We start from the raw sequence: 27,914 nt of genomic DNA, 5'->3' as shown, positions 1-27,914 counted from the left end.
TCTTCAAAAGGCTCTTAATAGGATATCTCTTCAGGATATTTTCTCATTGCTATATACTTTTAATTTTAAATAGGCAATTGTAGGCAAAACTTTAGCCCAATCTAAATTCAGTATTTGAATCAGCTTTGAGTGGGATGCTGGACTAGCTACCTGCCCAAGGTTCTCTCCAACTTTGATAATTCTGTGACTTTGTTTTCTGTGAGAAATAGCAGATTAATTCCAAGTATGCTTTACAGATCTATAATGTTTACTTCTGCAATTTAAAGAGCTTCTAACTACAACTATGTCTTATGAAGGTCTGGTTTTGGGATGCACATTCTCATTTGTTAAAGCTTTGCTAAAATGAAAGTTTGTGAGACAGGAGATGTAGAATACTCCAGGTGTTCTTGGTTAAATTCCTAGGTCTGCTATAAACACTGTGTGATGTCCAGTGAATCACTGAGTTTCTCTGTGGCTCACTTGTTTTTCTGTTGAAGGTTAATCATGATGCTTCTCTCTTTATTTTGATTTAGACTACTTTTTTTTTAGGAGGAGGTTTGCCTCTGTCTACTGTCTTCGAGAAAGGGGGTGCAGGGAAAATTAGAAACAGGTTTTTTGTTTGTGGTTCACAATTAATTGTGCTGGAGGTTGCCAGAAGCTACTGTCACTGCTGTGCTTAGGGTGATCCAAGCAGGAGTTTATCTGGAGCCTCTTGTTCAAAAGTGATCCTGTTTGAGCAAAAAGGATACCTTTGGAAAGCTGGTCTTCCAGAATACTTCCAAAACCTCCCCACCCCACATGTGGACTGCTTTGTGTCATGGCATGTTATTGAGACTTTGATTTTCTATTTTTTTTATTTTTTTATTTTTTTAATGCCTCTGGGATGGGGATGGTAAAGTCTCTGTAAAAGATGTGTTCAAAGATCAAATTCTATCATTACTGTTTCAAAGGCTTTCCACAGAACTGAGGGCTAAACAAAGATGGAGGAGGCAGGAAAATTATGCTACTGCCCTGGTTTTACCTGTAACAGTTGTTTGGGTTTTTTTTTGTGTTTTTTTTTTGTGTTTTGTGTTTTTTTGTTTTTCTTAATAGCTGGTGCATTGCCATGTTTTGGCTTTAGTCTGGGAACAATGCTGGTAACACACCAATGTTTTAGTTGTTGCAAAGTAGAATTTACCCTGATTAAGGACTTTTCAGTCTCACATGCTCTGCCAGTGAGGAGGGGCACAAGAAGCCGGGAGGAAGCAGAGACAGGACAGCTGACCCAGACTAGGTAAAAGGATATTCCATACCACAGCATGTCATGCCCAGTATATAAAATGGGGGGAGTCACCTGGAAGGGACGGATTGCTGCTGGGGTCAGGCTAGGTGTCGTTCAGTGGATGGTGAACAATTGTATTGGCCATGACTTTTGTTTGTTGTGTTTTTTGCTTTCCCTTGTAGTTTCATATTCTCTCCCCTTATTATTTCCCTTATCATTATTATTAGTGCCGTATTGTACTTTAGTTATTAAAATGTTCTTATCTCAACCTCTGGGGTTTTACATTCTTTCAGTTCTCCTCCCCATTCCATTCAGAGTGGGGAAGAGCAATGCAGGTTGAGCGAGTGGCTGCATGGTACCGAGTTACCAGCTGGGCTTACACCAGGACAGCTACTTAAATTCATAACTTTCGGAACAGACTTGGGCTTGAAAAGAGAATTTTTTTCATTTTATATTTTTTCCATTCCCTTTGTCAGTGAGGCTAAGGAGCTGTGCTGTTATGCAGAATTATTCAGAATGTTTATTTTTTCTCCAGTGAATATAGAACTCAACTTGCATCTGCTGGAATAAAATTGTCTGTACTGCTATCTCTACAGAGGTTTGCCTTCTCTAGTTAAATTAAAACAAGCCTAACATATTAACTACTATCAACAGTGTATCAACTGTCTATTAACTACTATCAACATTGCTTGAATATGGAAGTTTGGATCATCATCAAATAAAGCCAGAGAATATTCTATGACAGACAGTGGATCTCAAAATCTTTCATATCATTAGAAAGATTTAAGATCATTAAATAATGTGCTAAATCATTTAACATACTATGTCTATTCCTTGGCTTGAAAATAATGAAGTAAATTTTTGCTGGTTTTTTTTTTTTTTTTTTTTCTAGTGAACTTACAGTTCTTGGAATACTAACATTGCCAGGGGCACCCAAAGCTCCTGGGGTGGTTGGAGAGTGTTGTATATTATATTTCTAAAATACTATCTGAAGCATAGAATAATTCTTTAGTCTTTCTCATGTTATTGCCTCTCCTCATTTAAAACTTAAATGAGATGCCAAAGGTGTTTACCAGTGATATACCTGCATGGCTCCATAAACAATCAGATATGGATAGGAGCACCCACCAGCCTAATTTTTCACAAATATTGCTGCAAACCACCAGTATGTAATATTAGCTCTAGTATCAGTTCTAGTGAAACTGCTGTCCAACAGTGTTTGCATATGTATATATTTCTGCATGCCATAATGATACGAGGAGACTGGATAACAAATGTAAACTAATGAAGTATAGCTTTTGAAATAAGACACCTCCAGTTCAGAATTAATTGGGAAGTGCACATATGTCTGTAAACAAGCCCAGACAAAAGCATCATAGAAGCAGTGAAAATGAAGACTAAGGAGAGGGAGAAGATTGTAAATTGTTTTGTGGCTCTGAAGGAAAAAGTAAGGATGGTGGTTTGGTTATTTTTTTTCTAATTGATATGTCAGAATTATGAATATGGTCCTAAAAGCTTAGACGTTTGAATTGACTGCATATGTAATTATTCAGTTATAAATCCTTTATTTTAAAGTCGGTCTGTAAGGACAACTTGAATAATAATGAGAGGGGGAGGCTACTTAAGTAGTCCTTTGTAGTTTGTGAACCTCTACACAGTGTTGTATTTTTTTATTAACACTGAAGCAACAAATTTTGTGCGGTACACTGCATAGATCTGGTGCTAGACAAATAATATCAAATACATCGCACAGCAATATGGAGAATATTAACATCTACAATGTGAGACTTCTAACTGTTCTTGGTTTTAGGGTGGATTCTGTCCTGGATTTTGCTCAGAATTCTAAGCCTCAGCCTTGAAAGCTCACTATGTAAAGTGTGTCCCAAATTTAAAAACTGATAAAATTACTGATCTTCAGATTTCTGCTGGCATTTCAAGGAATGTTCAAAGTACACACCTTTTGAAGTAATGCCATAATCTGAATTGCTTCCTGATTTGATCCCTGTATATTCATCAGTCTAAGTCTGTGAAGAGATGGGAGGGTCCTATGCTATGTACGTTATGCCTCCAGTGCTAAAGAGGGAGGGAGTAGTGAAGAGATGATTGCTGGAGTTGTAAGCCATGCAGGGGTGGACAGAGGGTGGTGATTCAGTTCTTAATTACGATTCATTAAAAATTAAGCTTCACCCTGAGAGAGAGACATGTGAAGTGATGAGTCCTTTCTGAGTTCTAAAATAGGGCAGCAAAAACTTGCACACAGAAGCAAATCTTTGTAGCACTGAAGCTCAGATTTTGTCAAAATGTCATGAACGTGGCTGCAGCTGTTAGAAGGCTGAATTCAGCCAAAATTCTATAAATGTATAAGCTGTCAGCTGTTTTCCTGGTTGGTTGTTCTCCTCAGAAATTTTTCATCTGCTTGATAATGTTGTGGTGAAGTGTGAGCCTAGGAAAAATGCCAAACACTGATACATCACATTGCTGCATGCAGAAGGACACTGCAGGTTCTGAACTGAAAAGTGTTGTAAGAAGTGAGATTTTGAAGACCGCAGTCTCATGATGCATGTCAGTTGTGTTGGGTGGAAAAAAACAGCATCAGTGATTAATTTGTTTTCAAAACAATTACTAGCAATACAGGTTTGCTATGTTAAGTTAATTATGAATGCAAAGATTTTAAAAATATCTCTTGTAACATCCCAAATGTAAGCAATACTCAGATATTGATGTAAAGTAGCCGTGGTATATGGAACATGGACAGACAGATTGGTTGGCCTTTCTAGTACCTGCTGAGGCTTTGTCCAGCTGTAGAGGATATTGGAATACTTTTTTTTCATACTGGCTTTTGGTGATTTTGCAAGGTTTTCATTTTAAAATAGCTGAGATGTGATTTTAGGTCTTGGTATTCAAAAGTCACTTCCATCAGATTTGAACTTTGAGATAAATGTGCAGAGATTTTCAATAATGTCCATATCTCGTGTGCACTCATACATAAGCCTACTAACTGTATGATAAACTGAATGCAGGGTGTACTTCTCCTTTTGTTTTTTATACTGAATTCCTAGAGCTCATCTGCATTGACAGGATTTGCAGATACTGCTGTACAATATGTCTTGCTTTGCTATCAAGTTGCCACCTGTGGTGGGTTGACCCTGCCTTGACACCAGGTGCCCACCAAAGCCACTCTGTCACTCTCCTCCTCAGCTGGACAGGGGACAGAAAATATAACGAAAGGCTCATGAGTTAAGGACAGGGAGATCACTCAGCAGTTATGGTCACAGGCAAGACAAAATCAATTTGGGGAAATTAATTTAATTTATTACCAATCAAATCAGAGTAGGATAATGAAAAATAAAACCAAATCTTAAAAATCACCTTCCTATGATCCCTCACTTCTTCCTTGGCTCAACTTTACTCCCAATTTCTTCTCCTCCACAGAGGTGTAAGGGGATGGGAGATGGGGAATGAGGGTTGTGGTCAGTTCATCACACCTTGTCTCTGCTGCTCCTTATTTGGGGGAGGACTTCTCACACTCTTTCCCTGCTCCAGCATGAGGTCTCTCCCATGGGAGGAAGTTCTTCACCAACTTCGCCAACAGGAGTCCTTTCCACAGGCTGCAGTTCTTCATGAACTGCTCCAGCATGGGTCTCTTCCATGGGTGCAGTCCTTAAGGAACAGACTGCACCAGCATGGGTCCCTTCTGTGGGCTCAGGCTTTCAGGAACAGACTGCTCCAGTGCAGGTCCCTTCCATGAGTGCAGCCCTTCAGGAACAGACTGCTCCAGCGTGGGTCTCTTCCGTGGGTGCAGTCCTTTAGGAACAGACTGCTCCAGCATGGGTCCCTTCCATGGGTGAAGTCCTTCAAGAACAGACCGCTCCAGTGTGGGTCCCCTGCTGGGTCACCAGTCCTGCAGCAAACCTGCTTCATTGTGGGCCTCTCTCTCCACAGGGCCACAGATCCTGCCAGGAGCCTGTTCCAGTGTGGGCTTCCCACGGGGTCGCAGCCTCCTTTGGTCACATCCATCTGCTCTGGCTTGGGGTCCTCCCTGGGCTGCAAGCGGAGATCTTCTCCCCCATTAACCTTCATGGGCTGCAGGGGGGACAGTCTGCCTTATCATGGTCTGCTCCACATGCTGCAAGGGAATCTGCTTTGGTGCATGGAGCATCTCCTCTTCTCCTTCTTTGTTTACCTTCATGTCTGTTTGTCTCACATATTCTTTCTCCTCTCTCTGGCTGAAGTTGTTGCTGCACAGCAACTTTTTCCCCTTCTTAAATGTGTTATCCCAGCGGCAACACCACCATCGCTGATGGGCTTGGCCTTGGCCAGGGGCAGGTCCATCTTGACCCATCTTGCATTGGCTCTATCGAAAGTGAGAAGCTTCTAGCAGCTTTTCACAAAAACCACTCTGTCACCTTACCCACTACGACCCACAACCTTACCATGCAAACGTACGACACTACCTCAGACAAACTACGAAGTGTATGTGCAAGTGGGAAAGTTGGATAATAAACACTAAAAATGATCATTTTGTCTTTGAAGTCCTTGTAATCTAGTAGGAACAGAATTATGTAGCAGAAGCTATTATCTTGGATGTTTGACATTACTGAGGCGATAGCCTAAGAAAATACATAAATCTACTGAATAACCATGAAATGTACTCAACCGGAGAAAATAGAAAGAAAATAGAGTAGCTTACAAATGGAGAGATACAAGCTACCAAAAGGGATGTGAAACATTAATTCCACCATCTTAAGATTGTTGGCTTTTGTTTTTTTTTTTTTTTTTGGTGTGTGTGTTGTTTTGTTTTTTTTTATTTTTTTATTTTTTGGGGGGGTTTGGTTTGGGTTTTATTTTTTATATATGTATTTTTTTTAATTATTTTTTCTTTTGGAGCCACCAGCTGCCTGCCACATTGCTCTTGCAAACTAAGTAGTCTGAAATCTGTTCTAGCTTGTTCTAGTTTACTTCAATTTGGAGTGGAATACAGAGGCTGTTGCAGCAAAAGTTATATCAGCTTGAATGAAAGAATTTCTGACCTTCGCCTCCTAAATATGGATATGTGTGTCTTGCACATGCCAGTGGTTCTTCAAGGAGCTGGCATGGAGTCTGTTTAAACAACTTTTCCACTAACAGAGCTTATTTTCTATGCAGAAGATGGCTAATTCAGTCCAATTCTGCTACTGAGGCCAAAGATTTTTACTTGCCTGTGTGACTGAGAACTTCTGAGTGTGTACTTTGATTCCTCATACTCACAAATTTTCAAAGATTTTGCTCAGGTTTTAATTAAGTCCAAACCATCACATGTTATCTGCTGCTTCTGCGTGCATTTGGTCTGCGCATTCAGTCTAAATTTACTGTTGGCAAAAAGAAACTGAATACTGAGGGAATGCAAAATAACTCAAAATATCCCAGACTCAAAAATGAACGGCATTGTAGTTTTAATTTGAGTACTTCCAAACCAGGAAGGGTTAGGTTTTTTTCCCTCTTAAGAAGTTATGTTAGTAACATTGGTTTCTTACTGAATTCGTTTCAGGGGTAAGTCTAATCAGAGAGAAAACAGTGGTACACTTAACCTGTTCTATAAATTGGGGAATAAATAGTTAAGTGGAAGCTTCAACTGATTTGTGAAATGATACTCATGTATAGGTATAAATGGGTAAAACCTGGGAGTAAATTTGGGATTCCTAAATATGATTTCTAAATATACACCTGCTATTTAATAGGATCATAGAACAGTTAGGATTGGAAAGGACCTTAAGGTCATCTAGTTACATCTCCCCTGCCATGGGCAGGGACACCTCCCACTAAAAAATGTCACCCAAGGCTCTGTACAACCTGGACTTGAACATCGACAGGGATAGAGCATTGATAACTTCTCAGGGCAAGCCATTCCAATGTTTCACCACCCTTACAGTAAAGAACTTCTTCCTTATATCCAATCCAAACTTCCTCTGTTTAAGTTTTAACCCATTACCCCCTGTTCTGTCACTATAATCCCTAATGAGAGTCCCTCCTCAGCATCCTTCTAGGCCCCCTTCAGATACTGGAAGGCTGCTATGTGGTCTTCACGCAGCCTTCTCTTCTCCAGGCTGAACAGCCCCAACTTTCTCAGCCAATCTTCATACGGGAGATGCTCCAGTCCCCTGATCATCCTCGTGACCCTCCTCTTGAATTGTCCCAACAGTTCCATGTCCTTTTTATGTTGAGGACACCAGAACTGCACACAATACTCCAGGTGAGGTCTCACAAGAGCAGAGTAGAGGGGCAGGATCACCTCCTTCAACCTGCTGATCATGCTCCTTTTGATGCAGCCCAGGTTATGGTTGGCTTTATGGGCTGTGAGCCCACACTGCTGCCTCGTGTTCATTTTCTTATCGGCCAGCACCCCCAAGTCCTTCTCTGCAGGGCTGCTCTGAATCTCTTCTCTGCCCAACCTGTAGCTGTGTCTCGGATTGCTCCGACCCAGGTGTAGGACCTTGCACTTGGCATGGTTAAACTTCATGAGGTTGGCATCAGCCCACCTCACAAGTGTGTCAAGGTCCCTCTGGATGGCATTCCTTCCCTCCAGCATATCAACTGAACCACACGGCTTGGTGTCATCTGCAAACTTGCTGAGGGTGTACTCAATCCCACTCGTTACTGGTCTCCAGCTGGACATTAACCACAACTCTTTGTGTGCGGCCATCCAGACGGTTCTTTATCCTCTGAATACATTAATAACTTACTGTAGTCTACCATTTACTGATTTATACTTCTGCAATCTTGAGGTAATCCAGGTTGCATCTCTACTATGTAAATGGTAGGCTCTAGACATGTTTTGTGTTTTTTTTTTATGTAATACTCAAAGTTTCTTTCCTGAAGAGGCTGTTACATGTGTGAGCAGATTTTCTATGGGTGTCCTGAATTTTCTTCATTTCTGTTTGTAAGCTTGTTCCTCACTTTCCTCTTTTTCTTTTTCTTTTTTTTTTTTTATATTACTATTAAAAAATGCTACGTCACATGAGTTTGGAGAAATTATGCATTAGTATCTGATCCCCACCCTCCTTCCTTCTTTCCCTGACCCTCTCATTTCACACCCATTCCTGTTGTCTTTGCCAAAACTTGCACAAATAAAGCAATCTTTGCCTTAGTAAGATTTGCTTAGTGGAGCAGTAGGGCAGATGATTTGTAAAGGAAATGATCTTCACAGTTTTTGGGGAATGGCTGAGAAGAAATGTGTCTTGGTTAAGGTGTGCATTTGACTCTAGTGTCTCCCCATAGAGCACTAAAGTTGAACCTGTATGGACTAGGTGATGTATATTGCTGTAAAGATCTACTGTTTGAATCCACTTTCCCCATTATTTAAAGCCTTGGGTATTTTAAGTATTTCTGTGTGTGACCTGGGCAACTACATGTGAGAAATATTTAAAAACCAGCATGGCTGAGGAAACCATGAAAGTGAAAAAGCATTCATTGGAAGAGGAGGGAGAGAGATGCTGTAATGAGCAAGCATTTGTTTATGGACTTCTTTCCACAAACTTGAAATGGGATGCTGTTAGTAAAATTGATTAGTATTAAGGTTCATCTCCTGCGTACTTGTGAGAGTGATTACTGAAGCATTTTAGAACCAGCTTATTAGATTTATCAGCTGATTTTTTTTTTTTTTTTCCTTTGCCCTTTTTCACTCTTCCAAGAGTAGCAGTTGTGCTCTCCAGTGGGGATATTACTAGGATTTTTGCTACTGCTGCCAAAAAAATTTCTGGCACAAAATTGTTGTCTGAGTCAGCTTTGTAACGTGACAAATTCAGAGACAGCTGCAGCAATGATATGTTAGTTGTCTATTGGGCAGCTTCCGAGTAGACAATAAATCTCCCACTAGTTATAAAATGTAATTAAAAATAGCCTAACATAGTAGATGATTGTGAAATATAATGCATATTTTTCTGGTTAGCAGGTTGAAAGGTTAGAACACTTAGCTGTGGCTACATATGTTGTATATAATACATTAGCATTAAAGAAGAATTAGAAGCCATCAAAAGAAGAAATGCACTTTTTCTGTTATCTTTTGTTACTCAGCTGTTAATTGCTCATATGGTATGCTTATATTTTGGTGATCACAGCTGTTGCTTCCACATATGTTTTTCCCTAATGGGGTGGCACGAGAGTACCAAATACAACACATTTTCCAATGGAGAGACTAAAATGGAATTAGGCTACCATCGCAGGTGTTCAGTGTTCCATTTCCAGAACTACACTTCTGTTGCTATTGTCTTCTAGTTTTATGAGCATTATTATCACTGCAATTTGTAAGTTAAACTACTAGTTTAATTGTTCTTTACTGCGCTAGTATCTTCAGTCAACCAGAGTCTGCAGTCCTACTTTTTATGTCTAATTATATTCTATTTCTGTGCCCCAGCCTACATTTACGTTGCACAGAAGTGAAATTAAAGTTGTCAGTGCCATCTCACAACTACTCTCCACCCACTTACTTTAGCTATATCAGATGCTAACACTGCTGATTTGTTGAACCTCAAGCTGCTTTGTTTAGCATGGAAACCTGACTGTTTTGTAGCCATCAAACTGATACAGTGAGACACAAAGTGCTTATGATATTGCCCAGATTTCTCATGGGTAAAGGTAGGAGATGCAATTTTGATTTCAATTATATGCTGAATTAATCTAACAAGAATGAAACTTCAATATGTGAGATCTCATGTTCTGTACTAGCTTACACTGGAAGATGTATTTAACATGTATTTGATTCAGGAGTGTAGGAAAACTAAGGAATACTTGTGGTTTCTACTTCAGAGCTAGTTTCTTGCAAAGGCAGAATTTTACTGAAAGGTGCTTGCTGCAATTTTGCTTAGTCTGTATTATGCAAACCAATTAATTTCAGAATGGAAAGAACTGAAGGGGGAGACTGCATCGACTTTACCTATTTTGACATGAAAGTAGTGTTCACTTTGTTCTGTCATGCTGTTTTATTTGTAACTTACATGAGAATGAAGGTTGAGGTTTCTGTGGTATTGGGATTTATACTGCTGGAAGCTCACCCTACAGACCTTGTGTTTTCTGAGTCTGTAAATATTGGAGGGGAAAAAATGACTATTTTATTTATTTTCTTCAAATATGCTGCTTTATCAGGTGCATGAAATTAGACTTGTGGTTTAATTTAAATAATCTATATAAATTTTTTTCTGAAAAAAAATAAAAAGGGGGAGGCAATGCGTCAGACCTACAAAATGTGTTTAGTCGTTAATGAATTGAAAATTAACCTGAATGTTTTTAAGAACTTGAAAATTCTTGGTTCTCAGGGGCATTATTTCTTCATGATCTTCAGTGGAGTTAAATAATTACTGGAATGCTCTTAATCGTAGCTTTCACAACTACTTTGTTGAAGGATGCACTGTAAAGGCTGATATAAAACAAAAAAAAAAACCCAAACGTATTTCATACCAGAACAAGCAGATTATACTGTAAAATGCTGAGGGTATATTTCCTGCATAGTACTATGCTTGCCTGTAATAATACTTCTGTTGTTCAAAATTGATTGTGGATGGAAGATACAGTGCCCATAAATGACCATAACCTCGAAACGTTCTGGCAGCTGGAACTGGTGGTGAGGTGCAATGCTACCAGCAAATTGAAGTGCCATGCTTTTATAACATGGGTGCCTGGAAGTGAAATGTGAGTTCTGCAGCTAATGGTAATCAAACCTCTGTATCAGTCAATGCTTTTTTTTGTCTATATGTGCATGTACAATGTTATAATCTCTGCATATGTAATGAGTGAAGAATTATGAGAAAAGGAGTAGATTATAGTGTGTTAGCATTTTAAGTCACTGAATAAATGCAGACTCTAAGGCTTCAGTGCTTTGTGTGCTTATGGTCCTTAGGTCTCACAAGGAGCTAGTAGAACTTGAAAGATGTAGAGAAGGGTGATAATGATAACTTACTCGTTTACTAGCTTCTCACTGTTGAATGATTGAATTAAACTTCCTGTCTTAATGACTGTGGCAAGATACGGCTCTCACAGAGATTGCTAAATATGGTAGACAAAAGAGTTAGACCTCCTTTTGGTAGCTAGCTTTTGTATTGACTTTCTGATACTTTATAATCTTCTCAGTAGCATTATATAAAAGAGCTGTGCACATCTTTTTCTTGCCTGCCAGTTAACCATGCTATAAACTACCTGCAATCTAGAAAGAAAATATATATTAACTTTTAATATAACATTAAAATTAACTAAGCACACTGCAATGGGAAATGCATATTTTAACTAGTAATTGCATCTCATAAAATTTTCTAATCAAGCACTGAGTTGATAAGATACAAGACCTATGCTAACTTGGTAAGTATGCTAACAGACTATAAAACTTGGATTATAGAGCCCACTGGATGTAGACAGCATACTTCCGAACGCAACTTTACAGAGTGCTGTGGCTTGTGGAAACTGAAATGAACAACAGGAACCCTGACTGAATATTGTTCATAGTGGCTGTGATCCCAAGAGAGATTTTAGAATGCATTGTACTGTGTCTCTACAAAAACATCTGTTGTTATAGTTACATACTCCATGTTATCTCTTCCCCTTTGTTTGTAGTTAGCAAGACTTGATTTTATTGCACTAAGCCTGTGTGTTTTCTAATAGTAAAAAGCCAAGCCAAGAAGTTTCAACAATTTTAAACTTCTTTTGTATCAACACAATAGTCTCAAGTGCAGTCAGTTTAGCTGAAAAATCCATCTCAGTTATTAGGCAGTGACTTAGATTTGAATCACAGATATTGAATTAATTATTCTGTTGTGTTAAATCCAAGACCAGAGGGAATGCAACTAAACCCCATTTGAACGTGTGTCAAAGGGCAAGAATTTATGAAATGCAAAAAGATTGTTTATATTAACCTGTGAAATATTGCAAACTAATCATATAGATGTTGTGATATTATATATGACATTCTTGACATTTCTAGTCAAACTCGAACCTAACCCAGGTTTGTTGATTGAAGTCTAATTTCTGAAGTTGTAGTAGCACACAGGAAGACCTCATTATCTGGCTTCCTTACAACAGTTCACTGACACTTTGCTGTGTTGAAGCACTATGGATTTAAATATTAAGCTATACATAATTTATATGTATAGCTTTTTTTCTATTCTGGAGGACTGAATTTAAAGACTTAAGATGAGAAAATTAGATTAAAAAAATATATATCATGTAGGATATATTGGTTTCTTGATGAAAGGAAATGCTGAGGGTGATGTTAATGTTTCATAGTCTGACTTTGCATGTCCACACAACAAGAACGTCAAAATGATAAATGTTACAACAAATAAGTTGTAGATTGCATGCCTTGGAACTGTATACAAGCTTAGGGTTAAAATTGCATTTCTTATTTCCTTCATTTGCATGCAAGAGATTATTTATCCTATTTCAGTTCCTTTGAGAAAGGGCATCACTCTTTAGCCAAATGAACTACTCATAGCTTCTTTGATAATATTTTTACATTGCAATGTGAAGGATTTCCCTTTGTTGTTAGTAATAATACTTTTGTTTCATTAGGTATCCGATTTTTAGCGTACAGTACTTTGTCAGTGACTATAAGAAGTTATTTATTAAATGTTGAAAACACAGTACTGGGTACCTCCTGTGCAACTTTGAATTGTAAATGATTGAGAACTATAATCATAGAAGTTTAGAACAGCCTAGGCTGAAAGGGACCTCAAAAGGTCATTCAACCTTTCATGGAAATATGAGCCTTAGTGAGATAATCTAGCAGCCTGTCCAGTTGTGTCTTGAAAACCTCTACTGCTGAGGACTTCAACCACATCTCTGGGGAGATTGTTCTGGTGATTGATGTTTTTATTTTTAACTAAAAAATTCCTTTTCTATACCAAGATGAAACCTATTCTACTGCCCCATTTACCCGCTGGCCCTTGTGTTCTCTTTGTGGCACCTCGTGAAAAGAGAGCCTCCATCATCTTTGTAGCTGTGCTTTAAGTACTGGAAAACTGATGAGCTCCAAGCTAGTTTTCTCTTCTCCAGGGAGGAAAGACGCAGCTCCTTCAGTCCTTCCCCATAAAGTGGGTTCTGCAGCCCTTTCATCACCTTCACAGCCCTACTTCGGATGCTCTCTAGCCTGTCCATGTAATTTTTGAATTGTGGGGAGAAGAACTGGCCACAGTATTCCAAGTGGAGCCTGCCAAGCACAGAGAAGAGTGGATGTTAATGCCTCTATCTCCTCTACTAATGTCCCTGAGGATGCAGCCCAGGATCTGATTTGCCTTTGTTGCTGCAGCAGTACACCACTGACTTCAGCTTGTTGTCCACGAGGACCCCCAGGTGCCTTTCAGCAAGGCTGCTCCCCAGCATACCTTTGTTGTAGAAGGGAATCAGGTTATAAGGCTCAATTTTCCTGATCACCTGCATCATGTTTTGGTTTGTAATAGTTCTCCATCTGGCTCCATTACTTTCCCAGGGACTGAAGTAAAACTAATGGGTCTATATTGTCCTGGACCCTCTTTGGGGTCCTTCTTCTAGTCAAGTATGACAGTTACATTCTTTAGTGTTCAGGCACATGCCGTGATCACCAGGACTTTTGAAAGATTATACAAAGCTTTGCAGGAGGTGCGAACTAGCCCTTTCTCCATGACCTGTGGATCAACATTATTTCCTTATTCTCTATTTCCTCTTATATTTCCTTTTGGTTCCAAATACATCAGATTTTAAAGTGCGAAGTTCTGAAACTCTTCACTTTATCTTATATAAAAGGAACTCAAACCAAATCCAGTTAAAGCAACAGTCCTCCCTAGGCAATGAGATTAGAATGCTCATGAGATCACTTGAAGCCGAACATGAAAAATTAAGGAAAATGATTTTGATTTAAGGCAACTTTATTACTATTCTTGATAAATATTGATTAATCATTTCTCCAAATTAACATTTTCTTTAGTAGCCAGACATGTTTCATTACAGACTTCCTGAGGCATTCTCTTTTTTGGATCCACTTGGTTTTGTATGATTTTTTGTTTTTTTCATTGCAAACTGCTGGTGGTTGTAGACATCACAGATGTACCGTGTTATGCTTGATTTCTTTTAGCATCTTCTAAGGTATGCAGAATTGTTCTGGGTTGTGTTTTTTGTTTTGTTTTTTTTTGTGGTTCTTTTTTCTGTTTTTCTCCCTCTTCTTTTTTTTTTTTTTTTTTTTTACTGCTTTTCTTTTGTGCTGCAAAATCACTTAATTTAACTGTATTTCAATTTCTCCATCTGTTGGAGAGTATTTCCTAGAACTATTTCCACATTGCCAGAAAGAGTGTCTCCTCTTGGTGCAGTGGTGCCATCCACCCTCAAGGGCCTTGGGTGACTGCAATGATGGGAGTATGCTGTGGAAGGGACTGCTAGGGGTAAAAGGAGAGAGAAGCTAGCTGATGATGGTGGATGCACTTTTGGCACAATCTTGAGTATGCTGCTTTTTCGCTGAATTCCTCTATGAGTTTCTTTTGTATCAATTAATGAGAAGTTCTGCTAAAGCACACTGAATACATGTCTGATTGGCAAAAGCACTCTGCACCTAGAGTGCCCATCAGAACTGTCATGACTCAATTTTCAAAATAACTCTTCACATTGAATGCTAAAACCTTTTAGAGTTTTAGTTATTCCTGTTTCTTTGGCTCCTAGACATTGAACTTCTGAAAAACCCTGGCCTTTTGTTCTCATGGGGCTCTCTCCTGAGTTATCTCCCAGTTTTTCGGCTTTCACTGATTTCAGTTACAGCTGTACAAGAGAATGCAGCCTCTGATGTGCAGTTCTGCATATGTATGTCTTAATTTAATTGGTATTCAGGATTCAGTATTTAAGTTCTTACATGATCAGATAGTACATTCTGAAGTGCTAGCTTTATTGGCTTTTCTGCCTTTGAGTTCCAGTTGCACGATATCATCAGGTGGACTTCTTTTTGTACACTGTTTTTAGAAATAGTGGTTGCTTGGTTTGTTGATTAAGTCTTGAAAGCAAATATGTATTTTAATGTGTAAGAGTTTTGCAACAAGCAAGCAGTTCTCTAATAGCACATGATATTTTGCTAGTAATGCACTAGTAGCTTGAAAATCTTTTAATATATTGTTCAAGACATGGTTTAGTACTTGTATACTATAATTTCAAACTGATAAAAGCATCTAGGAAACGTGAACAACATTTACTTCTGGAAAAGGATAAGACTTTAAGATCTAATTTCAGCACACACCGACAAGGGAATGTGTGCTGATTTTTTTTGAGAGATGACTGTCTCTTTTATTTATTGTATGTTCCTGGACCTTGAGCTGTTGTTTCTATGCAGTTGTTGATGTGATGCTGTCTTCTGGTGATAGGATAGAAAACCAGTCTGTTCAAGGATGTGGCTGGTTGTACCCATAGAGAAATGTTTCATAGAAACGTACTTGAGTTAATACCACATTAGCTTTCTTACATAATCCTCTGAAATAAGTACAAAGGAAAAACGTGCGGACGGTATCTCACTGGTAACAATTTCAGCTACCCCCACAATCTGCCTGGGAAGACAGCTAGTGTGAATGAGGATGTTTTGATGCCTCTGCTGCTTTAGCAGTTTGATGCTGAACTATACTGATTTGTTCATTTAAATCTGAATAAATAGAAAAGCTCCATGTATTCCTGTATCTATAGCACAATTTTGCTTTATATCACAATGCAAACAAAGCCTTTAAAGGTTATTGGATTAAGTAAAAGTTTGTGTGACACAGAATGGCTAAGGGGTAGCTGCTTGAATAATCAGCATTCAGAACTTGATTGCTAGTTATTTCAAAACTCTCTCTATAAATGCAATAAAATATATTTCATATTTTCAGTAAGATTTTGGGGTTTAATCATAGATAAACGCATGTCAAACAGTTCAGGTAAGTTTAGAACGAATACCCTGTTACTATTTTTTTAATAATGTTTTAATTTCTTGATATCTTTAAGTTTTTCACTGACATTTATTACTAGAATTTAAAAATTCAATTATCCCAGGAGTATCGCATAGCTAATGCCAACTAGTGTTCAGTTAGTACTGACAAAGGAAGATCACTGTTTTGGATTTAAAGTATGTCTAGAATGCATATTTTACAAATATTTATGACTTAAGAAATAGTTACCATCATCTAAGGCTAAATCATAATAAACACTTGCAAGTAATATTCAAGTTTTCCACTCTTTCTTTCTTAATGGATATCATATTAGGGCTTGTTACCTTCTCCCCCTACGCACCTTTCATTTGCTTCTAAAAGCACAGGAATAAAAATTTTAGATTATATGTTTTTTTAAGATTCAGGGTATTGTGAGTAAACAAAGTAATATACAAACTATTCTGTGTGTAATCTGCGTTTTTTGCAAGACCCTTTCTGGTAGGACTACCACAATGTTCTAAAATACCAGAAGAGAAGCAGCACATGGTCCTATTAAGAACTGCAAGGAACCCTGGTTATACTGAGTCATAATAAATATTTTGCTATTGATATGACTGAACATAAAATTTAATTCTTTGTATGCTATTAAATGACCTTTCATGTTACCTTCTTTATAGAATACAATAGTGATATTACATTCTATTGTATAAGGAATGTGCTGTAAGAAATGTTTGGGGTTTTTGAGGAGGAGTTTTTTTGGTAACTGGAATTGCATTGTTGAAGGAAGTCCAAGTTTTTTTCTTTTTTCTTTTTTTTTTTTTTTGTGGTGAATTTCAAAATGGGATCAGTGATTTAAAGTAAGCATTTCACATTTTTGGTGACCCAGTAAATCAGTGGTTCTCAGAGAAATTATCAGTTATTAGTAACAAGATAAAAGGCTAATTTGCATGTTGAAACAGTCTAAAAAGCCAGTAATATCCAACGGTAGTCAAAATATGTGTACTCTTAAAAAGTCTTTCAGTGTGTAAGCTCTAGTACTAAGCCAAATGTGATGTCTTAAATATTCCTCCTTGATGTACTATGTAGTTGACTTAGGTATGTTAATCAGTATATGTTACCTGAACAAATATATAAAAACCTGAACGTACACAAGTCCATGGGACCTGATGAAATCCATCCTCGGGTCCTGAAGGAGCTGACGAATGAAGTTGCTAAGCCACTGTCCACCATATTTGAAAAATCACGGCAGTCAGGTTCCCGATGACTGGAAAAAGGGAAATATAACCCCCATTTTCAAGAAGGGGAAAATGGATGACCTGGGGAACTACAGACCAGTCAGTCTCACCTCTGTGCCTGGCAAAATCTTGGAGCAGATTCTCCTGGAAGGCATGCTAAGGCACATGAAAATCAAAAAGCTGCTTGGTGACAGCCAGCATGGCTTCACTAAGGGGAAATCCTGCCTGACCAATTTGGTGGCCTTCTATGATGGGGCTACAGAACTGATGGACAGGGGTAGAGCGGTTGACGTCTTCTACCTGGACTTGTGTAAAGTGTTTGACACTGTCCCACACGACATCCTTGTCTCTAAATTTGAGAGACATCAATTTGATAGGTGGCCCACTTGGTGGATAAAGAACTGGCTGGATGGCCATGCGCAAAGAGTTGTGGTCAATGGCTCAGTGTCCAGCTGGAGACCAGTAACGAGTGGTGTCCCTCAGGGATTGGTGTTGAGACTGGTCTCGTTTAACATCTTTGTTGCTGACATGGACAGTGGGATTGAGTGTACTCTCAGCAAGTTTGCTGATGACACCAAGCTGTGTGGTTCAGTTGATACGCTGGAGGGAAGGAATGCCATCCAGAGGGACCTTGACATGCTTGTGAGGTGGGCTGATGCCAACCTCATGAAGTTTAACCATGCCAAGTGCAAGGTCCTACACCTGGGTCGGAACAATCCTAGGCGCAGCTACAGGTTGGGCAGAGAAGAGATTGAGAGCAGCCCTGTGGAGAAGGACTTGGGGGTGTTGGTCGATGAGAAAACGAACACGAGGCAGCAGTGTGGGCTCGCAGCCCAGAAAGCCAACCATGTCCTGAGCTGCATCAAAAGGAGTGTGACCAGCAGGTCGAAGAAGGTGATTCCTGCCCCTCTAGTCTGCTCTTGTGAGACCTCACCTGGAGTATTGTGTGCAGTTCTGGTGTCCTCAACATAAAAAGGACATGGAACTGTTGGAACAAGTGCAGAGGAGGGCCACAAGGATGATGGGATGATGAGGGGACTGGAGCACCTCCCGTATGAAGACAGGCTGAGAAAGTTGGGGTTGTTCAGCCTGGAGAAGAGAAGGCTGCGTAGAGACCTCATAGCAGCCTTCCAGTATCTGAAGGGGGCCTAGAAGGATGCTGAGGAGGGACTCTTCATTAGGGACTGTAGTGACAGGACAAGGAGTAACGGGTTAAAACTTAAACAGGGGAAGTTTAGGTTGTATATAAGGAAGAAGTTCTTTACTGTAAGCGTGGTGAGGCATTGGAATGGGTTGCCCACGGAAGTTGTGAGTTCTCCATCCCTGGCAGTGTTCAAGGCCAGGTTGTACAGAGCCTTGGGTGGCATGGTTTAGTGTGAGGTGTTCCTGCCCTGGCAGGGGGGTTGGAACTAGATGATCTTAAGGTCCTTTCCAACCCTAACTATTCTATGAATCTATGTTTCTATGTTACTATGGAGCTACAAAATTTGGATGCCCCACCACTACTGACTTCAGAAAAGCAGGGTCTTTTTGTCTCTTGTTCCCTAAGTATAATTTTTTTTTGCTCTCCCCATAGCAGTTAAGGCTGTCTGTCTGTACAAAAATGTTTCCAATGAAGCACATGGATGATGAATATAATTTTATTTCAGGTTTCTAAAATCAGAATGCTGTGAGACGGATGTGATGGGTGGGAATGGTTGCTGCTGCTGTAGTGTCTGAAAAAACAGCTGCCGAAAATGTGGATGTTTCTCAGGATATTTTGAATCTTCCATTATCTTTCTCCCTGCATTTGTCCTTTGAAATTACAGGTTTATTAATATCAGAGAATAGTACTGGAAGCAATGAATCTGGTAGCCTTGAAGTAAGATAGTATTTATAGTATCCTTATCATGCCTTGAAGATCACTCAATAAATTAGCTATAACGAGCCATCCTGTGCTGATATAAACATGATGAAATGGAGTAATGAGACAAGAATACAAAGTCACTAACTCTTCTTTAGATCAGGCTTTAGACCCTAAGAAACTAAAATAATATCTGAAAACTTCCTACTCATTTTTTTTTTTCAATATTCCCAAACAATGTTTTTTGGTTTTTTTTTTGTTTGTTTTTTTATCTGATTCTATGCTTCTGAATACAAAATCTTGAAGCCTTTGAAATGTGTTCTGAATTCCTGTTTATTTGATTAAACAGTAATTCAGACTTGGCAGTGGAATATTCATTTTTGGAGTTTTAAGCTTTACTGATAAAGTGAGGTAAGAAAAATAGAGCAAAAGTGCCTAGAAATTCTTTATTCCTATTTAGCTGGAAAGATTCCAGCAGAAATCAATAGCACCTGCTGCTTTGTCATGAAACACCTTGGCACTTTGCAGTTAAAAGGAAAAAAAAATACAAACATGAAAAAAGGAGTCATTATGGGAATATGGATTATTGCTGTTTATGGACTGAATTCAAGGACATCTGAATTCTTAACATAAGCTTCCCATAAATGTTTGGATTTGTTACCTGTGCTCAAAGACTAGAAATAAATTAAGGGGCTCTACTATTTTGTGAATGCCTAGGTTATATTACTTATTTAAAAAAAATAAAATCAAACTTCACAGTAGAATGAATAATGGGTACTTATCAGGTTTGTGAAGGTATAAAAGATGATTTCACAAAAAGAAGTTGTAGAATTGTAGAACGGTTTGGGTTGGAAGGGACTTGAAAGATCATCTAGTTCCAGCTCCCTTGCCATGGGCAGGGACACCTTCCACTAGAGCAGGTCGCTCAAAAATCAAAGTCAATTCAATATTTGGTTAGGAGTTAAAAAAAACCCTACCAAAACAACTCCAAAAACTCGGGGGAGGAAGGGATGAAAATAAGACAATAAGTTTTCTTATTTCTTAGAAAAAGAATCAGGAAAATTACATAGTGTCTAAAGTGTTTTCCGTTGTTTTGTTCTTTCTATAGCCCCGCTTAGAAAAAGGTCTTACTTGTTTGTTTGGTGTGATGGTTTTTTGGTATGGTTTGGTTGTTTGGTTTTGTTGTTTTTTTCCTCCCCCAGTATTTAATGAAGCTGTAACAGTTTGTTTCATCATGAGTACAGCATGAAGTAAAAGCAGGATTGTTACCTTTCAGAAAATTCACATATTCTGTATGTGTGTATATCCAGCAAAAATATACCAAACAGCTCTAGGGATATCTAAGGTATCAATTAGTAACACAGCTGTTGAGATTTCGAATGTTAGTGAACGACCTTTGTAGCTAAGGCATCTGATCTTTGCAGATCAGAGGTCAGCTGTGTATAGACAGAGGTTTCCATGTGCATCAACACAAATACTTTCAAGACAGGAAGGCTATAATTGAAAACTGACTTTTAATGAGACAATATTTATTTAAAAATAAAAAAAAATTACAAATTATTGTGTACTTTTCAATGTATTGTGTTCTTTCCAAGGCTGTCATAAGAAGCTGTCAGCATTGTTACCTACAACTGTTGTGCTTCATTTGGAAGGCTGACTTCCTGCAATGGCTGATCATGGTTCGTTAACAATTTATATCAGCAGAGAAGTTCCATCACTTGTGTAATTTCAGTTATTGCTCAAATTAAGTTATGCTGTAGCTGTATCTTTAGTGGCACTTTTGCCAGTATAAAATGTCATGTCTGTTCTGACACTGCTGAATTGGCAAAAGTTTCTGCTGCAGACTTGATTAGACAAGATAAAATAGAACAAAACCTCTGAAAAATGTATTTAATCTAAAACTGTAAAATGCTGACCTTTACAAGGTATTTTTGAGTTAATTATTGCAAGAATATCATGCACTTCAAACACTGTGAGTTTAGTATGTCATTACCTCAAAGACAGGCTTTTTGATACTGTGTCTCTCCTTGGTTTTGCTGTTCTCCTTTGGGGATATCTCAGATTACTTTGGTCTGTAATGCAACTGCCTTCATAAAAGTATTTGCACAGATTGTTTCTTCAGAGCAGGCTGACAAATGTAAGTGTTCTGTTCTCTAAAGCCGTATCAAGTTGAGTTGCTACTCATCAAACAATTTTACTTACCTTGTGTAATTATCACAAGTGCTTTTATATAACATTATCTTCAGTTTTTCATATTTAAAGGGGATAGAAATATTGTGGGTTTTTTTTTCCTAATAAAATTCTAAATGGCCATTTAAATGCTTCTATATAAAATTGATCTGCCTTTTTTCTACCTAAAGATACTTCTGTTGCATAAAATCTGATCATTCTTGAAATGTCAGCAGTGATGTGCTAGTCACTGTTTGCATTTACAGACATTTTGTATTGTTTCCAGAATTCAATTTAACACATTTTACTTTTGCTTGCAGTCATTAAAAACCTAGTAGTTTTTATATAGCCTGTACCTTTTTGTGTAAGTGCTGCTGTCAGTGAAAATGGCAGGGCCTCTCATTACGAAACTCGAAAGGCATTTTAAGGGAGACTTGTTGGAGTTTATTCCCAGGAATTTTTTTCTTTCCACTGAAAACCTTGAACTACAATATTTTCTCTCTGGGGAACAAAAAAAAGTGTTGTATACAAAGATTAGGATGTGGGTTGTCTTACTCTTTTCAGATGCATTTTATTCATCTTCCTTCATTTAGTCTAGTGAACAGTTAAAATACACAAAGAATGAAAAAAGTGAAAAAAGTTACCTTGAAAGATTTTTGGAATTACCTGAATTTTCTCACAGAACTGTATTTACAGGTGTTTTGTGCTGCAGTGTTTTGGTTTTCAGCTTCCGTATTACATTGGCAGATACTTACTTTGTATCAAGTTATGAGCAAAAAGCAAGCTAATGTGTTTTTTGCAAAGTTCTGTGTGCATCGAGCACAGCTTCATTCTTTTGGGAGAAGGTAACACAGTAATTTGTGATTGTATGATATATAATGAAATGTTGTCTTACAATTTTAATATATATTAGTATGTCGGATCCTGGCCCTTATCCCTTCAGAATGAGTAGGAATTTAAACTTTGAGAATTAAGATTGTATATGAAGATCAAACCATGGCTCTGTGGAAATTGCTGTCTACTTTGAAAATTACACTTCAATAGAAAAATCCTTGTCTTCGGGAATAAAATTAAAATATCTTTCCATCAAATATCTTCCTCTGAAAATTTCACTGTAATTGTGAGTGCAGTTGGATTCAAAAGGTTAAAGAGATCTATTAGAAGCCAGGAATTATAGCTCACCCCAACATACTGTCAGCCTATTCCAAATCTTGGTATCTATCTACTTATTCCAAAGTTACAGCCAACAGTCAAAGCTGTAATCGGTTTTTTGAACTGTGATGAGGGTGTGTTCAGGTGGTGTACCTGAAATTACACAATCTAGGTTGCATTGCTTGTGTTCTGGGAGGTTTTGTGTCTAGTAGTTCAAATTAGCATTGTTCTTAGGCTTTTTGCTTTATTTTTAGTTTCATTGCTCCAGAGTTCATGGTCCAGGGTTTTCTTAGATTGTTACTATGTTAACTACTTTTGCTCAGTTTTTTTAATGAAAAAAATGTGTATTTTGTATAAAACTATATTTCAGTGTATTAATATGAAATTATTTTTTCCAGTTAAAGAATACAAAATAGACATGTTTACATTTTGGAAGGTATACTTTGGAAGTAGTTGAAATTATACTCAACTGCTGCAGTCTAGAATATTTCCAAATATAAGATTCCCTTTGTGAATCTTATAGGAACTCAGTTGCATATGATATGCAGTCACACTGAAGTTTGCACTGTTCTTCTGTTTTCTGTTATTTAGTCTGTCTTGATTAATTGTTGTACTGAGGCTGATTTGATCTAATTTATTTAACATACACTTTAAGAAGATCCAAGATTTATTCTTACAGCATTTCTTTTTTTTCTGTTCTCTCCGCAGATACTACAACGTATTCCACTGAGCGATCTGAGCACTTTAAGCCATGCAAAGACAAGGATCTTGCGTATTGTCTCAATGAAGGGGAATGCTTTGTGATTGAAACCCTAACAGGATCACATAAACACTGCCGGTAAGTCCTTCGAGAAGAAGTTGCAAAACAAGTCTTCTGTCCAAGTGAGACAGCATAAAAAGTTCAGACTTAGAATGTTACAAAGCAATGGGCTTTGCTTCGAATTTGCTTCTGTCCCTCACAGTTGATGGGGTTTGTTACTAGTATGTAATAATTCTAAATGGAAATATGAAAATACAAAAGGCCACATTTTGGTTACTTTTATAGATAAGAAAAATCTTCAGTATTCTGTTTTCTAATCATGCAAACAAGTAAGGATTAATGTTTTGGTTTATACATTTTTAAATCTTATATTCCTCTACATACCAGAAGTGTCCCTTTATTTTGGGTACTCAAAGAAGAGCTTTGACAATAGCTGTATGCACCTTTAATTAAGAGAGGAGTTGTTCAGTTAGTAATTTTAAGAATTAGGATTTCCTAAGTTCTAATAACTGAAAGATAAAGAAGACTGTAATAGGCATCTGAACCTGCTACACAGGTGCTGAACAGTTATGCTCCTGAACTTCCATTAATGTCTGTGAACATCTTGAACATATTTAAAGGAATATTAGAAAACCATATCATTACATATAATTATGCTAGATGTAGTGGCCAGTAAAAGGGAGTATATACAGATGGAATGCTGTAACATCTTCCTAACAACAAGAATGAAAAAAAGTCTGTGCAATTCAAACAATCTTAAAGAGAAGCAGTCCAAAATGAAAACCTGTAGTTGTGATGTTTTAATTTACTCCCAGGATACTGTATTTGGCATATAGAAGGTGTGCCTAAGATGCTTATATGCCCAAATTCTCAACTGAGCATCTAAATATGTAGGTATCTCTAATATAAATAATAATTAAAAAAAACAACATAAGGCACTCTAAACTTTCTTGAATGATTTGGGACTTAAGCTGCTAAATCCCACTGAAAGTAGGAAAAAAGTTACAACATTTTATGTGCTTTGTTTGAAAGTAGAAATTTATGGGTTTAAAGATTGAAAGCCTGCTTATCAGCAACAGAATATTCCTGAGATTTTTATTTTTAAGGCTATGCTGGTAATTTTTTTTCTCATTCAGAATGGTCATGCTTCCGTGACCATTCATTTCTTCTCTATTTTATGTTTTCATGTGGCATCTTTATTAAACTGAGTCATTAGTCATGGAAAAAATTATTACTTTTTTAACTTCCATCATAAAATGTTACAGGTATTTTTTTTCTCAAAGTAGGTGTGTGATTTTAAGTTTTAGAAGTCTCATGAGCTGTTAACAAAGGAATTAAATCACTCATTTAAGCATTTTTCATTGTCAGAATATTAAAACTGAACAAAATGATACAAACTAATAGCAGGGATAATTTGATATATATGCTAAGTTTTACTTACACTCATGAATTTAATAGCTAATTTATTTGAACACACCACTTTAGTAAACTGTATGGATTGAATTTTTAAATATATGCAGGAGTGTATCTCATAATAGAGCTGTCTTTGGTTGGTTGTTTGGTTTTGCTACTGTCAAGATCTTTCCTGTTGTCTGCCTTTGTCAAATTCTTATTTGCTGTGATTCTGATGCTTCAGTCTGGCTAACGGTTTGAAGCTTTTCCCCTTAACTAAACAAACCAGTGTTGAGTTTTCATTTTTTCCAGCACAGAGAAATTTTTTTCATAGGTTCTTTTGTGTTATTCTTCCACAGGGAAATAGGGTATCATTTGTGAATACTGCTAGCTCCCATGTGTAAAAGATTTGCATTGCTTGTACAAGTTTTAGGCATTGACATGTTCTATGGGAATTAAACATCTGCTTATTTCAGGGTTACTTTGAAGAGCGCAGTGCGAAAAGACATGTATAAGGCAATAAAAATTCATATAGCAAGAGAAGATGAATTTTAAAATTTAAAAGGTGATTAAACTAGTTATAATGCTTTGTTTAATTCTGTAAGGACCTTCAACGCAGCAAGCAGCAGCTTGTTCAGAATTGCTTTTATGATACTGATGTGTATGTCATGAACAAAGAGACACATTTTGATTTGACCTTCAAATTCTTTATCCCTACCTTGTTAACAGCCTGTATGTCTCTTTGTCAGGGCTGGTGCTGTAGTGAGTCAGATGCAGGTGTTTTTCTATCTGTCTGTAGCCTAGAACCATGCTCTGAAATAGCAGCTAGAATATACATATATAGGAAAATACAGTATTGCTGTACTGTTTTTGTCCTCTAACTAGAGGAAAAAAAAAAAAGGTAACTTTCCTTGAGAAGGGAAGGGTTATGGAATTCCCATTGCAATTAAAAGCGTCATTTGAATACAGAATTATGAAAACTTAGAGAGTGAATTGATACTTTGTTCTTAGAATTAAGCTGCATTGTGTCTTCTCATAGGGAGTTGGATTTTGCATCTGTTCTGGGAACAGAGTACCAATTGGCTGAAATGGGAATTTGCCATGTGAAACAGTTGCAGATAGAAGACCTTGATGTAGGAAAAAACTTGCGTCCCACTTTGTTAGGTTTAAGGAGCGTTAGGAGATGATATATATATATATAGAGAGAGAGAGTTGTGCAGTTGTTACCAACCCAAACACAGCAACCCTCCCCCCCAAAAAAAGGAAAAAACAGAACAAACAAAAAACAACCAGACAACCCAGAAACCAAGCAAAAAAAGAGATTGGGTAGCCATTAATAAATACTTGAGTTACATTGTGGACCTCTTCTATATTCTCTTGAACCATACTGTCCGTGTAAACAGTTTCAACTGGCAGTTCAGGCACCTTTCAGAGTTGACAAACTTCATCATATTCAACAATAGGAGGAGGTAACTCCAGCAGTTAGTAATGACAATGGCAGCTGGATGTTGTAGAACACTGTAGTTATAAAGCTTTATAACTTTCTCCTCTTTTGTGAGTTACATGCTTTAGCTAGTAGAAACCTGTAATCATGGAGAGTGGGATGAGTGTGCACCATTGGTAAAGGGCAAGAGGGGGGCTGTATTGTAGGAGACTACTACAAATACAGTAAATGAGGAGATCTGTAGTAGCCCTGCTTGTGCATCTTCTGTTCTTATCCATCTACAGAGGAGGTGTCCTGAAGTCATGGGATTTTTTTTTTTTTTAGCTTGGTTAGCAACGGGAGGAAAGAAATAAAGGAATGGTTATAGCTTCAAATTCTGTAATCCCGTTTTCATTTGAACTTTTACATTTTACTCACTTTGTCTTGGTGAAAACTTGCCTGGGGACGTAAAGTGGCAGAGTTCACCCACATGGTTAGGTAACGAACAAGATACGCTGACTTTTTGTGCTATTTTAAAGGTGTGACTTCAGTATTTATTTTGTGAATGGTTTAACACAAGCTTGTTTTAAGGATAGGGTAGGTCAGCAGTAGGGAGACTTTATATTTAGCTTCTCCATATGCTGATTTTTATTTTTATTTTTTCCCTGTTGCCTTCTTGAGAATTTAAGCTAACTGGTAAGGGTGCTTTTATTTGTTATTTACAGAAAACAAATGAAGCACGCTGTCAACACTGATGCATCAGTGTTGAATGCGTTATTACATGATGCAGGCTTTAAAAAAAGATGCTTAGTTTTTATCTGTATAATTTTATTTCAAAGACCCTATCTCAAGTGACTCTGAGTTTTGTGGGTTCCTTGGAGTTTTTGTTTCATTTTTTTTTGGGGGGGAAGCATGAATCCTTTTTATTTTTCTTTTCTTTTTTTCTTTTTTCTTTTTTTTTCTCCTTCTTAGACCCTTCATTTTCTTCTGATTACCCATTTAGAACTGGAGAACAGTAGATGAATGAGTGGCAAAAATTTGAAGGAAAAAAAGGATTGCACTGTAAATTTCTTTCCTGAAAGAAGCCATTAAAACTATTGTGTATGCACTGGAAATCTTGGTATTGGCAGTGACCTACAATGTACTCTAGAGATTTGAATATGTTGGATGAGATACTCGTAGAATCACAGAATAGTTAGGGTTGGAAAGTACCTTAAGGTTACCTAGTTTCAACCCCCTGCCATGGGCAGGGGCACCTCACACCAGACCATGTCACCCAAGGCTCTGGCCAGTCTAGCCTTGAACACGGCCAGGGATGGAACATGTACCATGTCTTTGTGCAACCTGTTCCAGTGCCTCATCTCCCTCACAGTAAAGAACTTCTTCCTTACATCTAACCTGAACTTCCCCTGTTTAAATCCATTACCCCTTGTCCTATCACTGCAGTCTCTAATGAAGAGTCCCTCTCCGACACCCTTGTAGGCCCCCTTCAGAAACTGGAAGGCTGCTATGAGGTTTCCATACAGCTTCTCTTCTCCAGGCTGAACAGTCCGAATTTACTCAGCCTGTCTTCATATGGGAGGTGCTCCATTGCCCTGATCATCCTGGTGACCCTTCTCTGGACTTGCTCCAACAGCTGTTTGTCCTTCTTATGTTGAGGACACCAGAACTGTACACAGTACTTCAAATGGGTTCTCACCAGAGCAGAGTTGAGGTGCAGGATCACCTCCTTTGACCTGCTGGTCACACTTCTTTTAGTGCAGCCCTGCATATGGTTGGCTTTCTGGGCTGCAAGCGCACACTGAAGCCAGCTCATGTTATGTTTTTCATCAA

At 37.9% G+C, this 27,914-nt stretch overlaps 1 protein-coding gene across 2 annotated transcripts in view; it reads left to right on the top strand.

Annotated features, from left to right (window-relative positions):
• Positions 1-27,914, top strand: part of NRG3 (neuregulin 3) — a 417,558-nt gene that overhangs the window by 139,549 nt on the left and 250,095 nt on the right. For both annotated transcript variants that reach the window (XM_061449929.1, XM_061449919.1), the window contains exon 2: positions 23,215-23,344. In XM_061449929.1, coding sequence (XP_061305913.1) covers positions 23,215-23,344 — 130 coding nt within the window. The remainder of the gene's footprint in view (positions 1-23,214; positions 23,345-27,914) is intronic.

This window comes from Pezoporus flaviventris, unplaced genomic scaffold, assembly GCF_033815535.1.
Source record: "Pezoporus flaviventris isolate CSIRO_AGI_PZ_B2104156 unplaced genomic scaffold, CSIRO_AGI_Pfla_v1 ptg000001l, whole genome shotgun sequence".
NCBI classification, from domain to species: domain Eukaryota; kingdom Metazoa; phylum Chordata; class Aves; order Psittaciformes; family Psittacidae; genus Pezoporus; species Pezoporus flaviventris.
Note: the sequence above shows the minus strand (reverse complement) of the source record. Positions and strands in the feature narration are given on the sequence as shown.